General features: G+C 41.7%; 1 protein-coding gene across 1 annotated transcript in view; it reads right to left on the bottom strand.

The window, feature by feature from the left end:
* LOC308097452 (metabotropic glutamate receptor 7-like) overlaps positions 1-17,514 on the bottom strand; it is a gene marked incomplete at both ends in the record, with an annotated part of 249,239 nt that extends 231,725 nt beyond the window's left edge. The window contains one exon of the mRNA XM_080445211.1: positions 17,023-17,514. Within this exon, the coding sequence (XP_080301337.1) occupies positions 17,023-17,514 (492 nt within the window). The remainder of the gene's footprint in view (positions 1-17,022) is intronic.
* Between the last annotated feature and the right edge of the window lie 446 nt (positions 17,515-17,960).

Genomic DNA, 17,960 nt, shown 5'->3' with positions numbered 1-17,960 from the left:
ACAAGCTCACGACGCGTTGTGAGCTTGTAGATCGGCTATTTTCAGCATGCAGCCAAGTGTAAAATAGGCCATTACGACGGCATCAAGGCACCGCCAAAATACATTTCAGTCGACTAAATCAACTGTAGATTTAGTCGACTATAATCTTATGATATTTAGTCGACTAAAACTAGACTAAAACTAAAACATTTCAGATGACAAAAATTTTACTCAAACTAAATGGAATTTATTAAGACTAAATCAAAATGTGCCGTCAAAATCAACACTGAGTCAATGTATGCACAGTATGCATGTGTGCGTGTGCGTGTGCTTGTGTGTGTGTGCGTGTGTGTGTGCGTGTGCGTGTGTGTGTCTGTGCGTGTGTATGCATGTACAAATGTACAGACAAGACATCAACCAATCAATAATTATTGTGTGTATAATTATAGGCAAAAGCACAAAGGTATGTGTGACGGCTATTAGGGCAGCATCTTAATTGCTTTTGCGTTACAAGCGTTTGTTTGTCTCTGTCGTTTATGTACCGTACGCTTGAAATGCTGAATGAACTGCTGACTGCACTACAACTAAATCACCGGATCTATGAAAGCAGCAAGCAGCCGTTTCAACCACTAATTTTATTTTATTTTTTAAAAAGCCTATATCTACAAGCTCACAACGCTGTGGAGCGCTAGTAGTTGTACCTGCCGATGACATCAATTTACATTACATTACATCACAGTCATTTAGCAGACGCTTTTATCCAAGTCTTAAGTGCATTCTCTTCTAAAACAAGCAACTAAGAGTATACCTAGCGCTAAGGTAAAAGTGCAATATATCAGCTACCTACTTTCATAAACAGATGAGACAAAATAGGAAAATCAAATGAGCAAGAGCTAAAACAAATAAGTGTATTATTACAAGAGGTGGGTTTTCAGCCTGCGGCGAAAGATGGGCAGTGACTCTGTTGTCCTGACATCAGTGGGGAGTTTATTCCACCACTGTGGGGCCAGAACAGAAAAAAGCCGTGACCGCGTAGATCGGCCAGTAGGACCCTTGAGCGACGAGGCAATCAGTCGCCCCGAGGCGGCAGACCAAAGTGGTCGGGCAGGAGTGTAAGCCTTGACCATAGCCTGGAGCTAAGAAGGAGCTGTTCTTAATCAATGCTGAGGATTTCCAACTCACCACAGACCCGACTTTATGTATTAGTTTTATTGACGCAACAGCCGTGACTGATATATTAGCAGAATGGAGAAAGGCTTTTAGTTTATTCTAGTAGTAAATTTGACCTATCCACACCTCGTCTCTGAGAGACAAAGCGATAGACTGGTGGTTCTCAAAGCCTCAGGGTTTCTTGAAGGAGTTCCAAATGGACGGTTACAGCTAGGTCTTTAACTCTGAGAGTTATGGAGGGGTCCTTGAATATTTTTTTGTTTAAAGTTTGAGAACCACTAGAGTAGACATTCGGTGCTAGTTTCAGCATCACTTTGATACAGTAGGCAGTAGTGGTTCCCAAACTGGGGCAAAAAATTATTTTGGGGGGATCCCCAAATGATTTTGGGGGGGTCCCCCAGATGATTAGCTTAACGTGCAACATTGTTTTCTCACTCAACAGTAAACAAAACAACATGCAGTATAAGTGTATACAGGGTATCTGCACATTTCCAAAGTTACAATTTTAAGACCTTTTTAATACTTTGGCCAAATTGTCAAATATTACATAAGAAAGAGGCAAACATTGTGAAATTAGCCGATCTACAAGCTCACAACGCCTCGCAGCGCGAGGCGTTGTGAGCTTGTAGATCGGCTATTTTCACAATACAGTATGTACCTGTGGAACCGAGTCAAACTAAATGTAATGGCAACAATTCCAAGGTTCCAGTTGAACTATGATTATTTTGGGGGGGGTCGTAGCCTGAAAAAGTTTGGGAACCCTTGCAGTAGACGGGCAACACGTGTCTTTCGTCCTTCCTCGCTTGCGTGCCTGCCTGGCGCCTTCGCCACTGTCTGCTCCACAGTTCACCCCCACGAGGCGGCTTCCTCCTCCCTCAAATCAATCACAGCGATCGTTCTCCGCCCAAAGGAGAGATGTTAATAAAAAAAACATAAAGAGAGAGCTACCACAGTGCTCAGGCCTGTCAGGGTTTGAGAGCAGAGAGGACATCAATGCCTCACTCAGACAGCATGGCCTACTGGGCCCGCCTCCCCGCCCCCCCCGTCCCCCCAATCCCCAGACAGAAGGACACAAGTTCACCTCAGTTCAATACAAAAAATGTTTTGCCTCCGTCTCTGCTCTGGCATACAGAGAGGAGACAGAGAATAGCTTGGCTGCACTCCCTGATGTAAATGTCATCGGGATAAAAAAAAATCTATTTCACGATTCATTCAATGAATGGGGGGCCAGGAGCTCCGAATGGTGAACGGACACGGTTTGCCGAGGTTCTTCAGCTGTGAAGCATTTCTATGCGCCTGACAATCGCCGGCTGCTCGCCGAAAAAGGCGAGGATGATTTCTCAAAAAGGTGAACCGTAACAATGCTTTCTGGCAGGAATTCAAACGTTTTGCTGATATATATTTTTTCATTATAATCTTCTTTAGGGCTGCGACTAGCCATTATTTTCTTAGCGATTACTTTATCGACCACATTTGAACGTTCTAATAACTGAGAACCACATGTCTTTGATCATTTGTCACATTTCTATTTCTTCACCTAAAATTGATTAGTTATATTAAAATGGATTATAGCTATATCTACCGGTATCTCTCTCTCTCTTTATATATATATATATATATATATATATATATATATATATATATATATATATATGTATGAATATATATTAGGGGTGTGGCGATATATCGTCCCACGATATATCGCGATACGTTTTCGTGACGATATGTATCGTTTTGGCTGTTTTTTTGTTGCAATAATAATAATGCAAAAACAGAAGTATTTGTTTGCATTTGTTTTTTTTCACCCCCATATATTTTCATAAGCTTTTTTCCCGCCCATATATTTTCATAACAAAAAGTATCGTATCGATATCGTGAGCCCAATATCGTGTATCGTACCGTATCGTGAAATTAGTCACACCCCTAGTATATATATTTAGATTTGTTCAATTAACTGTTGCTCCACAAACAAATCGCTGCCTGCTCGCGGAGCACAAGGCGAGGATCATTTCACAAAAGGTGAGGCGTAACAATGCTTTTGGAAACCATAACAATGCTTTTGGAAACCATAACAATGCTTTTGGAAACCATAACAATGCTTTTGGCAGAAATTCAAACGTTTTGCTGATTTGCTTTTTTTTCTCTCCTCTCCTCCGCTCATGTCTTTAGGGGCTTCTTCTCATTTCAAAGGCAGCGTGAGAGGTGCTGAAATACAAGCATCTAAGTAGCAAATCAGCCTCTCCATGGCAACGGTATTGATCAAGCCTCCTGGGAGCCCTCAGAAGGAGGAAAAAAAATCCATCCCTCATGTCAATTTTCCAGCATTAACAGATCAGCAGCCGCTCACATCCTGAACGCCGTGGTCACAATATTTAATGTCCCCCCCGCAATAAAATCTACAATCGCTGTTTGGCCGCGCTGATGGTTCATTATCACACAGGGGAGGGGGAGATGATCGCGGTTGAAGTGGTTAAAGATGGAGTGCCATGATATTTTTCAACCCTAAAACCTGATCATAAGGTATTATTATTATGTAAGGATTTTTTTCAAAAAATTAAAAAGTGTACAGTAAGTGTTAAAATGTTGTTTTTATGTAGACACACCCACCAGTTCATTAAGTATACCTGGTTTCACTTAGCACCACCCATCTAATCCAGTCCCTCCGCCTCCTCCTATAAGACCACCCACCTGTCCTAGTCCTTCCCCCTTATCACTAAAGGACTGCCCATGGTTCTGCCCATTTGTTTACAAAATGGCAGGAGGACAAATTGGACAAATACAGCCATATATGTTTGAACCTGAATCTGGTTCAGATGAAGATGAGGAGGAAGAAGAACTACTCCATAACCGGAAAGCCTCATCAACCCTTTGCTCAAATCCCAAATGCTCATGTGTGCAACGGATAAATAAAAGGCTTAAAAGGACAACTTAGTTTTTTTTACAACCAAGGTTTATATTTTAGCTTGTAGTTAAAGTAAATAAAAGATGAGTGTTATTTCTTTTTCATTTACTGCTTTCTATAGTAGCAATTTTCGCGATATTTTTTACAGTGGGCGGGGGCATTCTGTCCGGTGGCTAAATATGCCTTTTTTACACAATACAAAAGGTACGGTGGTCTTTGATGGCCAGATGTGATTATTATTGGGGGCTAGAAGAGCTACTGTAAATAATAATAAAGAAAACGCCGGGTTATTGTGTAAAAAAATACATATTTAGCCACCGGACAGAATGCCTCCCCCCACTGTAAAAAAGATCGCAAAAATTGCTAAAACTATATTTACTTTAATTACAATCTAAAACATAAACCTTGGTTGTAAAAAACTAAAGTTGTCCTTTAAACAGAACCATCAGTTGTCATACATTCTTACAGATGTGCCATGGTGATGTTCAATATCCAGTGATCCAGAACTTTATCTTACAATGACTATGGTATCCATTACATCAGTGACATTATTTATAGCATCACTGCACACATTTTACTATCATTACAATGCATTTGTATTCCTTCAACCTGACATTCCCATTTAAATGGGCTATGTATTCTTTCCATACATCCCCTTACTAGAAAATGGAAATATAAGCTACAGTATATTACAGTAGGCATATGCATATAAAACGTCTAACTGATGCTCTCATAATGTATTCAGAGCCATTTCCACCTTGATAATACACTTCTGTTTGCAGAGGCACAGATAATTCGTCTCTTTTTTTATTATATTGACAAACAATCACGCTATGTATCTAATCCAACTGAACTAGCTCTAGCGACCCTAACGTTGGCTGAGACTGTATGACTCGAGTTGGTCCCGCCCGCATCGGTATGTTCTGCCGATTTAATGTAAATGTTTTACCTTCTGAACATCGTATGAAAAATCTAAAGCTAGGCGCCGTAACCTACATATGTCTGTTGTTCCGACGGCGTGAAACAACGCATCGATGGGCTCAAACAACCGTTTAAAACCTTAGTTTGTTGGCAGCCTGCGTTGAATTAACATGGAGGCTCGTCCCTGATCTAACTCTACGCCATGTTAAACGGCGATGCGCGTTCACGACCAGCACTGTCTCTGCACGTTGAATTCAACGCAGAGTCGCAGACCGGCACAAAACCCCGATTTAAAAGGTTGTTTCAACCCATCCATTAATTTCTTCACACCGTCGTAACAACAGACGACTGTAGGTTACCGCGACTACCGTTACATTTTCCATACGATGTTCAGAAGCGATCTTATTGACGCTGAACTAAATCCCACAACTAAACGGTGGGGGAGGTCACAGACACAAGGCTATGTCAAACCGATTCATGCTCCTAAATCATTTTATTGGGGCTGGCGGATGTTTTAATTTACCGGTAACGCTCCTGAGGTGCTGCTTTCTGTGTCTCCAGGATAAATCGTCGGAATATAATCTGGCTTCAGTACTTTCCTGTTTGCAAATCCCATATTGACTTGCACTAAGTTGGTGAAGCAGTCATCAACAAAATGGGAACTACACACCCGAAGCCTGGTAGAGGGGGCTGAGGGAATAATCCTGTCTTTATAAATGAAATTAAGCCATTGATCACGTTTGTCCGTGTCAATGGGCAAAGTGTGAAACAACTGTTTGATAGCTGTCACACAGCAGCGCAGAACAAACCCTGCCATGGTCACACACGTGTTTGAGGCAGCTCCACCCATAAAAGGTTGTAGTATAAATGACAATGATAATGAGGGGAGGTGCGGTGGGTGGGTATGGGCATTGTTACGTCAGTATGTCGCTGTTTTTGGATTGGCACGTTTGACTCTCAAGGTTTCAGCCTCCAGGAAAAAACTCCAAATAGTCAGAGAAGACATGAAACACCTTAAAACCACCAGCGGGGGCCTTAATGAAGTTCTATCAACCTCATAGACACATGAAAAACAGAAAAAGTGCAAAGACATGGCACCACCTCTTTAATGTATGTTTCATAATATAATAATGTATATCTGCAAAGTAACTACGTTTTCAAATCATTGTAGTGCAGTAAAAGTACAATATTTGCCTCTAAGATGTAGTGGAGTAGAAGTAAAAGTATTGGAAAATTGGAAATACTCAAGTAAAGTACAAATACCTCAAAACTGTACTTAAATAGCCTACAGTACTTGAGTACATGTACTTAGTTACTTTCCACCACTGCCAAATGGAACCACACTAGGGGTCCATTTGGTTCCATCTGTACACTCTGAGTTAAATGAACACAGTGATTATACAGCAAAGATTAGGGCCCAGAGATATAGATATAGATAAAACGGGGGTCTGTGGCTTGATGCCTGGGGATGCCTGGGGATCCTTGAAAATCAAAAGGTTGAGAATGGCTGGTGTAGGGGGCAGAATGGCTGGTGTAGGGGGCGGGGCTGTCACACACGCTCTGGGCTGAGGGCAAACCCAGACCAAACAGAGCGGCAGGAATATTGACGTCTGAAGTGAGTGACAAGGCGTCACAGTTATCTCACACAAACTATTCATTTAGCTGATGCCTCCATTCATATAAATGTCTTGTGAAACAGAATATAATATGCCATTATAAGACAGTAAGATGTACAGCGAATATTCATTCCGCGCTGACATACAGTACGGAAGTAGGGAAATCCTTCCGAGACGTATAAACACCCTTATATGGACTATAGTAAAGTGATGATGTTTCTAAACGGACGTGATAACATGATGACGATGTGGAAGGCCTTTCATTTAGAAACCTCATCTTGTTATCACGTTATCACGTTACTGTCACGGAGGGGTTTATCTCCCCATACGTCACTGATAAAAAAAAAAATCAATTCTCCGGTTCTAGGCAACACAGAAGGTGTGGGGTCTTATTTCCACACATCAGCTCTGAGGTATTTTAATGACATAGTTAATGTTGAAAACGAGTGGTATCCCCCTTTAAGTCCTATGACGTAAAGCCATTCGATATTGCGCTAACAAGATGTGTGATTTAAAATGAGGTGGTACTGTAGCAAAGACTAGATTCCTGTACAGGTTGCTCAAACCGATGTTTCACAACGTATACCATATATAAGGTATCTGTAAGGTATCTGTAAGCCTTATTTGCACAATATTTTATTGTTATGTTGATGTTACTATTGCTGCTATAGGAAAGCTTCACAAGTTTATTTTTCTTATCTAATTAGCATCCAAAGCGACTTACAATAAGTGCATTCAACATAGGTAGGGAACGAGTCTTAAGTGCATTCTGTTCTAAAACAAGCAACTAAGAGTATACCTAGCGCTAAGGTAAAAGTGCAATATATCAGCTACCTACTTTCTTAAACAGATGAGACAAGTAGGAAAATCAAATGAGCAAGAGCTAAAACAAATAAATGTATCGAGTAAACAAGATCCAATAAAACAATAAAACAAGAGCTCGTACAACTAGTTAACAACAAGTAGGCAAGGCGAAGAGGAAGGGTAGAGTTTCCTGAAGAGGTGGGTTTTCAGCCTGCGGCGAAAGATGGGCAGTGACTCTGCTGTCATGACATCAGTGGGGAGTTCATTCCACCATTGTGGGGCCAGAACTTGTATTATTGTTATATTGATGTTAGCAATATTATGGACTTACTACACTTGCTGCTTGTACATGAGTTTGGAAAAAGGGCTTTTGCGTGGAACTGATCTGCAAAGTACCTTGAGACTGGATCAGTCGATCTCGCTGAACGCTTTTACAGTCAGATTTAAAGAGCTGGAGGCAGACTCTGTGAACTGTCAGTGTTTTCAGTTGCTAGGTTATTGAAAAATAGTTGTATGCCTACCGGATAATGTTTCAATTCTGTTTTTTTTTTGTTTTTTTTATTCCTGGTTTTACTGCGTTGCTTGTTTTAATTTGCACTGCTGCCTGTCGTGCCCCTAGGGCTCCCTTTGGAAAACAACTTTTAATCTCAAAGGGACTTTATAACCCTGGCTAAATAAAAGGTCAAATAAAAAATTAATACAAGATAAATAGGAGTAATGACAAATAACTCTGTTTTTCTCAGAATAATTTTCTTTTTTCAATTATGTCTGAACGGGCGCCCTCTCATCCTGCTTTTGGCTAATTAATTAGCTACGTGGTGAACTGGAGTCAATAATAATATGGAGAAACTTGTAATTGCCAGGCCCATGTTAACCCTTTCAATCCGGGAACGTATCTGTGTCACTTTAGATGTCTTTGGCTATTCAAAAATAGCAGATATACAAGCTCATAGCGCGGCACCAAGTGCCGTGGTATGAGCTTGCAGATCTGCTATTTATTTGAAAAAGCATGACAATTTTAGCAAATCTTTGAATATGTATATATTTTTTTAAGCGAACATTTTTTAACTCAGATCTTTGCTCCCTGGAACAAAATATTTTGAGATGGGGTCCGCGGCCAACTACATATAATTTTGGGTGGTCCTTGACATGACAACCGTTTAGGATTTAGAAGACATTTGTAGAATCTGCCTCAGGTCTTTAAAAAATATATACATTCAAAGATTTGGACAATCTTTCACGATTTCCCCCCAAAAAAATAGCAGATCTACAAGCTCATAGCGCGGCACACTGAGCTTGTAGATCTGCTATTTTTGAATAGCCCACAAAGTATATAAAAAAATATATATATATCTAAAATGACACAGATGCGCTCCCGGCCCGAATGGGTTAATCAAAGGCTGCATGACTGATGAGAAGGTAAATGGGCTGAAGAACTGTCACTTCCTGTCTCTCCTGATTGCCGCTGAGGTCTGCCGCCTCCTCCATCATCATTACAGACGACTATCAATACTAATCTGCTGGATGGGTTTTCTTCTTATGTAAGAGCAGAGCAGCAAGTCAAATCACTCATTATTATGATCCCTATAGGGGATGGGATCCAGAACCCGCAGGGAATCGGATACAACCAGTGGTGGAAAAAGTACTCACATTTTTTTGTACTTAAGTAAAAGTATCAATACAGCAATGTGGAAATACTCCGTTACAAGTAAAAGTCCGGAATACAACATTTACTTGAGTAAAAGTACAAAAGTATTGACATAAAATTTTACTTAAAGTACCAAAAGTACTCATTATGCAAAATGTCCCATTTTATAAGTTTAAAAAAGAAAATCTTTTGAAAATACTATTATAATACTACTATACAAGCTCACAATGTGCCGCATCGTGACAAATTGTGAGCTTGTAGATCTGCTATTTTCAAATGGCCAATATATATATAGGGCTGAAGTGGTTACTGTATGTTTTGTAATAATAATCAAAATCTACAAAGTAACTAGTAATTCAAGTTTTCAAATAATTGTAGTGGAGTAAAAGTACAATATTTGCCTCTGAGATGTAGTGGAGTAGAAGTAAAAGTAGAGAAAATTGGAAAATTGGAAAAGTAAAAAATACCTCAAAACTAGTACAGTACTTGAGTAAATGTACGTAGTTACTTTACACCACTGGATCCAACATTGAGGAACCGTTTCCGGAAGGTTCTGAAACGTCTTAATTTCAAGGACCACCATAACTATGGGTCCATTTGGTTCCATCTGTGCACTCTGAGATAGTTACAGACCTGGAAGGATCCATTTGGAACCCCCTCAAGTAACCCAGAGGGCTACAATAATATGTATGCCATACTGTATGTATGATTGAATTTGTGTTTATCAAAGATTATAATGAAGTTAGATGTTTTTCAATATAGGAATCGATAAAGAGAGCCTTTAAGGAATCAGCCCGTTAAGGGGCGATCGTTAAGCAGAATTGCTCAAAATATATTTTTTTTCCTGTTTTTCCATTATGTAAGAGCAGTGCACCAAGTCAAATTACTCATATATGATCCCACCTGGCCAAATAAAGTGATTCTGAACAACACAATGCGGCACCCTGTCAGTAAAATCCTCAGTATTATAACAATGAGAGGGTAAACACGCAGTGGTGGAAAAAGTACTCACATTTTATACATAAGTACAAGTATCAATACTGCAATGTAGAAGTACTCTGTTACAAGTAAAAGTGCGGAATTCTAAATTTACTTGAGTAAAAGTACAAAGGTATTGGTATCAAAATGTACTACAAAAGTAAAATATTTGAAAATAGCCGATCTACAAGCTCACAATCGCGACGCGTTGTGAGCTTGTAGATCGGCTATTTTCAAATAGCCTATGTATAATATAGGGCTAAAGTGGTTAATATATGTTTTATAATATAAAAATGTATATCTAAAAAGTAACTAAAGTTTTCAAATAATTGTAGTGGAGTAAAAGTACAATATTTGCCTCTGAGATGTAGTGGAGTAGAAGTAGAAGTATAGGCAATTGGAAATACTCCAGTAAAGTAAAAAGTACCTCAAAATTGTACTTAAGTATAGTACTTGAGTAAATGTACTTTACACCACTGGAATGAAGCATGCACGTCTAAAAGTTAACATGCCAGGTGGTGAAGGCTATGTTTTATTCAGAATACCACCTGGGTGACTTTTGGAGCCTGGTATGTCTGAAGAAGAGCTACGCCACATTCCAAACGTCACATGGTTGGTAAATAAAAAAGTGGCTTGGTTCACAGTGCTGACTCCGTTCTATTTTGGGGTCCCCCAAAAGGCTCCTGTAAGAGCCATATTGGTATGACCTGAATTGGGTCACAGCCTGTAAGTATGCTCTTTGATTGCACTGGGTAATTAAGCCTCAGCCTATGGGTTGCTCCCTTGTTATTTGATTAGTAACTCACAGTCTGGGGGGGGGTTTCTATTGGTTCATTAGAGTGAAGCAGTGTTGGGAGCAACATAGTTTTTTGACCACACTCACAGGAAACAAGTTGTACTGTTTACTTTTAAGTAAAGCACCTTTGTTAATTTTTTACTGTCTCGGAGGACTTATTTTGTGGGTCAAGCTGGTTGCCAAGGACTGTTTCACAGAAGTGTGCAATCTAACAGGGAAGAAAGAAGATTGCCACTTCAGCTCCATTTGGTTCCATTTGTACCCTCTCAACTCAGGAGTTTACTGTGCACAAAGCTGAGAAAGGCTTTACCGAAAAAACAAGGCCATTCTGCATTGTCTCATCATGGCCGGCCTTGACATTTTTGACCACCAAACTGCACCATATGCAAGATACTGAGTTAGATCTAATATAGGTTCTCAACCTGTACAGAAAAGGTTGAGAACCACACACTGTGATATAGTATATGTTTCATGGCCTCGTGTTGTGATTTGACAATGATAAAGTGCAGCGATCCATAATTTTTTTTCTAAGCAATTATTCTATCGATTACTTATTCGATTAAAAGTGATAATCTGGACCACAATGGCACCCTTACTATGGGGAAGAACTCACAAATTAGTGTTCTGAGCAGAAACCCCCCCCCCCCTTCCCTTCCCTCCCCTCCTCTCTCTCCCTCCTGTTCCCTGGTATGAATGAGTGTCTTTGGTTACTGTCTGTCTTTGTCTGTTAATTTTGTTTTTATATGTCTTGCATTTAACATGTACATTTGATATCGGTTTACTATTTTACTGTTTTGTTCTGTTAAGTTGCGCTTTGTTGCTTTGTTTAATTGTTGTTTTTTGTCAGCAAAAATCAGACCTCTTTGTTATCACTGCTTGACACAATGTTCCTTTGTATTGTCTGAAAAAAATAATAAAGAGATTTGTAAAAAAGATATATATATATATATATATATATATATATATATATATATATATATATATATATATATATATATAATATTCTTTTTTTAAATAATTGACTAAATTAATTACTCTGATAAACCACTTATGCCGTCGTACAACGTTGTTGCTTAGAAATACAGAACATCGAGAGAGATCTACAGTACAAACTCACAACGTGTTGCACTGTGAGCTTGTAGATCAGCTGTTTTCAACAAAGAGATTTTGGTGTAGAGGGGGGGGAGGAAGGAGCAGAACTAACACGGAGCCCTGCGGGACCCCAGTCAACTACGTTATATAGGGTTTAAGTGGTTAAATTGATTAGTTCGATGAACTGTTTTCACCCCTAACACGGGCGTTTAATGAGTCATCGCAAAACAAGAGTGACATACATGCACCCACACATAACCGACAACCTCATTACAATGGCTCTGCAATTGCTCTGCAGGTTCACCTAATAAAAAAGGTGGCCGCCGCGGCATCTGCGAGCATCTGGGAAAAGGTTAACCCATTAAAGCCCGGGAGAGCATATGTGTCATTTTTTTTATTTATTTGGGCTTTTCAAAAATAGCAGATCTACAAGCTCATAGCGCGGCACCGAGTGCCGCGCTATGAGCTTGCGGATCTGCTATTTTCGAAAAAATCGTTGTGCAAATCTTTGAATATATATATTTTTATAGCAAACATTTTTAACTCAAATCTTCTGGGGGGGTCCTTGGAACAACATGTTTTGAGATCGGGGGTCCGCAGCCAAATACATATAATTTTGGGTGGTCCTTGACATGAAAAAGTTTGAGCACCACTGATTGTAACACAAGTTTTTTCAGAAAACTGTTAGGATTTAGAAGGCATTTGCAGAATCCCCAGAAGCAAAGATTTGAGTTAAAAATGTTATAAAAATATATATATATTCAAAGATTTGCACAACTGTTCACGATTGTTTAAAAAAAAAAGCAGATCTACAAGGTCATGTGAGCTTGTATATCTGCTATTTTTTAATAGCTCAAAAGACATCTAAAAACGACACACAGACGCGTTCCCGGCCTTAACGGGTTAAGAGGGACACTTAAAAAAACGAGTTCGCCCTCCCACACAGACGACAAAGGAACGCGCATATAAGGTCTGTCTGTCTGGGCTGCGGGGGGGTGGGGGGGGGGGGGGGGGGATCAGCGTCGGTACAGCCCACGGTGACAGCTGTAAGGTGGCACCACGGCGGAGGCAGAGGAGGAGGAATATCACCATAAATGCAGAGTGACTGCCTCATCCACCGTGGGAAGAAGCCGCGCTGACAGGCGCTGCCAATCTCACAGAAATCCCACTGATTGCCCCGGCATGACGACACAACCCTAATCCTCCTCTAGTGCCATGGGTTTGGTTGGTGTGCGTGATGGGGCCCACCTACGCTCTCCCTCTCTCTCTCTCTCTCTGACTTGGCTGTCAGGCTGGCAGGCAGGCATGCCCTCCCACCCTGTACTGTGTGACTTCTGCTATAACTAAAGCCCTGATTCATATAGTTTGTCGCACAACAATGCAGTGCGGGGGGGGGGGAGGATAGTCGACCTACAAGCTCACGACGCATCGCGGATAGGTCTGCTATTTTCGGCCATATATTCTTCGGCTTAACCCATTAAGACCGGGAACGCATCTGTGTGTCATTTCATAGATTTCTTTGGGCTATTCAAAAATAGCAGATATACAAGCTCATAGCTCATGCCGCGCTATGAGCTTCTAGATCTGCTATTTTTGAAAAGTCGTGAAAATGTAATGCAAACCTTTGAATATATACTTTTTAAAGCGAACATTTGTGACTCAAATCTTTGCTTCTGGGGGGTCCCTGGAACAAAATCTTTTGAGATGGGGGTCCACGGCCAAATACATATCATTTGTGCTAAATAGCAATACAAATATTCTTTGGCTAGTAATCATAGGGGAACCTCTTTTGGTGCTACAGTAATTAGCACATACTTAAGGGTGTTATATAGCACCTTTGTCAAATGCTGCTATGTACAGTAGAACCATTATACAGTAGGTGCACACACTAAGCTGGAACCAGTAGAGACCCCCTAAAGACCCATACAGGGGCTGAACAGGTTATTTGTACACTGGCATAATATAACCCCCCTTTGTTTGTGTGTACTGTAGCTGCCACTGTTCATTGCAGAGATCACATGAACACTTCATTCGCCAAAAGATCTTCATCAGGAATCTTGATGAAGATCCTTTGCAGATCAAAACGGTCACCTGACGTCTATAACGTTGGTTCTCAAAGTGGGGTCCGGGGACACCCAGGGGTCCTTGGGGGGTTCCAGGGGGTCCCCAGCAAAATGTGTTAATATAGCATCACAATAATTTTAACCACTTTAACCTTTTATACTTTGGCTATATTCAAAAATAGCAGATCTACAAGCTCATAACGCGGCACTCGGTGCCGCGTTTTATGAGACACAGAAAATTTTAGCAAATTTGTGCAAACCTTTGAATATATATTCTTTAAAGCGAACATTTGTGACTCAAATCTTTGCTTCTGGGGGGGTCCCTGGAACAAAATATTTTGAGATGGGGGTCTGCGGCGAAATACATATCATTTTGGGGGTCCTTGACATGACAAAGTTTGAGAACCACTGGTCTATAATACACAGCAGTGTGTGGATTATTTGTAGGGTGATCTTCTGACGTTCCCTGCACCTTATCACCAGGTGGACGTCGTGCACGCTCTGCGTCATCCTCGCATTCAGAGAGAGAACGGTAATGAAAGCCAAGCCTCAGATACAGCTAAATCCTCTGTATTATTAACCACAATGAACCCTATAGCGTCTCCATTCTGGGCATGTCATAATAGGCCAACGTTATGCAAAAAGATATAGCGAGAAACTGCATACAAGCTCCCCATGCGTTGCTAAGCGTAGTTAGCTTGTAGTTTGGCTATTTTGGGGTGAAGAGATTTGGTGTAGAGGGAAAAAAGGTTGCTGAACACAATATATAGAGTTTAAAATGGTTCATTAGGGCAGTGGTTCTCAACATTTTTAGGCAGCGACCCCCCAAAATATTATCGTATTTGAACTGGGGACCCCCCACCCTGACAAGCAATTGGAATTGTAGGAGTTGAGGCATTACATTTAGTTTGACTTGGTTCCAGAGATAAATATTGTGAAAATAGCAGATCTAGATCTTCTATTTTCACCTCTTTATTATATTATTTGACAATTTGGCCAATGTTTGCCCAGTCTTTATAGTATAGTTTGTTGATTACTTTGTATTTTCTTTCTTTTTTTAGGTATTTAAAACATCTTAAAAGTCCTTAAATTGTCACTTCACTGTCATATGGGCACCCCCCCCCCCCCCCAAAAGAAAAATCATGTTGGCCCCCGACCCACAGGTTGAGAACCACTGCATTAGGGTCTAATAAAGATGGGCTTGTACTCCATGTAGGAGTTCAATTATCACTGAGGATTGTACTGTGCAGGGCTGTGGTTGAGGAGCATCAGTGCTGTATGTCCAGCTAAAGGAGCCACAAAGCCCCAGAGGGAGGATGGAGTGGTTTGCTAAAGATTGGATCTGTTGTAAAAGAAAGAGGATTTATATGAGTACGAGTGACAGTGTCTGTGTGTGTGTGTGTGTGTGTGTGTGTGTGTGTGTGTGTGTGTGTGTGTGTGTGTGTGTGTGCGTGCGTGCGTGCGTGCGTGCGTGCGTGCGTGCGTGCGTGCGTGCGTGCGTGCGTGCGTGCGTGCGTGCGTGCGTGCGTGCGTGCGTGCGTGCGTGCGTGCGTGCGTGCGTGCGTGCGTGCGTGCGTGATTGTATGTGTGTGTGAGTGTGTGTGTGTGTGTGTGTGTGTGTGTGTGTGCGCGTGCGCGTGCGTGCGCCCATGCATCTATGCATGTGTAGTACTATAAAGCGTGGGTGCTAAGAGCATGTTAAGTACTTTGATGGCTTTATTCTCTGGTTAAACAGCTACTTAAGGCCGGGGCCCTTGGTTTGTCTAATTGATCTGGAAAAAACACACCGAATGCATTATTGACTGTCACAATCTGCTACCGCAGATCATTAACAAAGACACAGTTTGCTCTGATGTGTCTTGTCGACTCGCTTTAAAAGCCTCTCTTAGAACAGAAGCTGTCTGGAACACCATGTTTCAAGTAGCCTAATAGGCCTAGCGTTATTATTTTTTATTTGCTTGTGAACATAACCATTAATAATTCATCTGCTCGTGCCTCTGCAGCAACTGTTTCGTTCATCTCCCGAATTTTAAGCACCTAATAATGGGGATGTCTGTGCACTTCTTAAACCATATACTGCCTGTCAAGTGTAGTGTCAACCCATGTTGAAAGCACAGACACAGAATTATTAGGCTATACTTTCATCCACAACAACTCAATTAGTCAGACTAAATCAAATGAAGCTCAATGGGCATACATGAGCTTCAGTCCCCTCCTTTTCCTCTCCCCCCCCCCACCCCCAACCCCCACAACAGAGGAAAACTTGCTGTATACAGCCAATTACAGGAGTGTCATGTAATCAAGAGCGATCGAGCATCAGGCCAGCTCTTCAAGGAATTGTTGTGCACACTGCATGGCTGTGATGGTGATGACAGTCTGTCTGTCAGTTGCTCCGTCAAGCAGCAAGCAGCGGGTTTTAAAGAATCCAGCAGTGACAGAATGGTAGTGAACGTAGGGAGCTGTCCCTTCAGCACCACCAGAGATGCGCAACAGCCTCTCTCGCGGCGAGTTTATAACTCCGGCGTACGACGGTGTCTGTTGCCGCCAGTCGAAAAATAACTGATCTACAAGCTGACAACGACACGTGGCGTCGTTGTCAGCTTGTAGATCAGTTATTTTTGGCAAGTGACAAGATTGCCGAGTCTCACAACCACTATATTATCCTTAGCCTACTGGACAGACAATCTAGTATCTTTACATGTCTTGATGAATTGAATACCCAGGACCACAATGGAAACAAGCTCTTATATAGGGCTTTTTGTGTTGTCCTTTTAACAATCATTGAAAATCGTACCACTGTACTGTTTACAAACTGTTATAGGAGTACTAAATCAATCAATCAATCAATCAATCAATCAATCAATCAATCAATCAATCACCAATAGCCTATTTTCTTCCTCTTTAGCTATAAAATAATCAAATAAAAACCTTAAAAAGGTTGTCAAAGTGGGTATAATGGCAGTCTACTACTATTACAACCATACATATTTATATTCCACAAATTCTACCACACACACACACGCACACGCACACGCACACGCGCACACACTTGCCTGAAAGAGACGCAGAATGTTGGCGACCATAATCGACACGGAGCTCGCCGACGCGCCGATGACTCCCACCACCTTCTCGGGCTTGACGAACACCGGCGGATCGCCGTTGGTGCACCGCACGTCGGAGGTGTCCTTGGTGATCAGGGCCTGGACGAACGTCAGCGACTGCTCCAGCGCGTAGGTGTCCCGGGAGCAGGTGTCCAGCACCCGGGCGCCCAGGGTGATGTTGGGCAGGAGCTGCTCGTCCTGGTTGATCTGGTCCAGGGCGTACATCATGGCCTCCAGCCGGTGGATGCCGTTGTCCTTCTTGATGTCCCCGCAGGGAGACACGCCGTCGGAGCCCCTGGCGTGCACGGGGAAGAGTCCCCCCAGCGTCATGTGGCCCTCGATGCGTATGGAGTGGGGCGCGTAGGATGTGTCCTGTGCCAGCGCCAAATAATCTACTACTACGGTCCTCAAGAGCCAAAACACTGTCCACAGAGAGCGAGCCATGGTGATGGTCTCTCACTGGTCACTCACTGGTTGCAGAGAGAAGTTTTTGGACAGACTAGAGTCTAAACTCGTCTATCCGAACGGGAGCTGTCCTTTCAGCACCACCAGAGCTTTTCGGATAGACGAGAGTCTGAACTATACTATGGCCGGCCAGAAAAGAGAAGTTTAGTTAAAACGAACCCATATTATCTTCTCCGCCGACGTGGTGATGATTCAACAAGCTGGGGCTGAAAGATGCAACATGCATCATCCGACTGTTGAGGGAAGAAGAAGCTGCGCCCATCGCTTCTCTAAAAAAAAAAACAGGAGCGTCAAAAACAGCGGCGTCGCTTGTTGAATAGAAGACACGCTCTGTCGAAAATCCACTTCCCCGGAAAAAGGAGGCGAAACATCCATCCATTTGTCAGGGGAAAAAAAACGTCAATATAAATGTTTAAACGCGAGTG

The sequence above is a fragment of the Gymnoscopelus braueri genome, assembly GCF_963280865.1.
Source record: "Gymnoscopelus braueri genome assembly, chromosome: 12".
Lineage (NCBI taxonomy): Eukaryota > Metazoa > Chordata > Actinopteri > Myctophiformes > Myctophidae > Gymnoscopelus > Gymnoscopelus braueri.
This window is presented reverse-complemented; position numbering and strand designations above follow the sequence as displayed.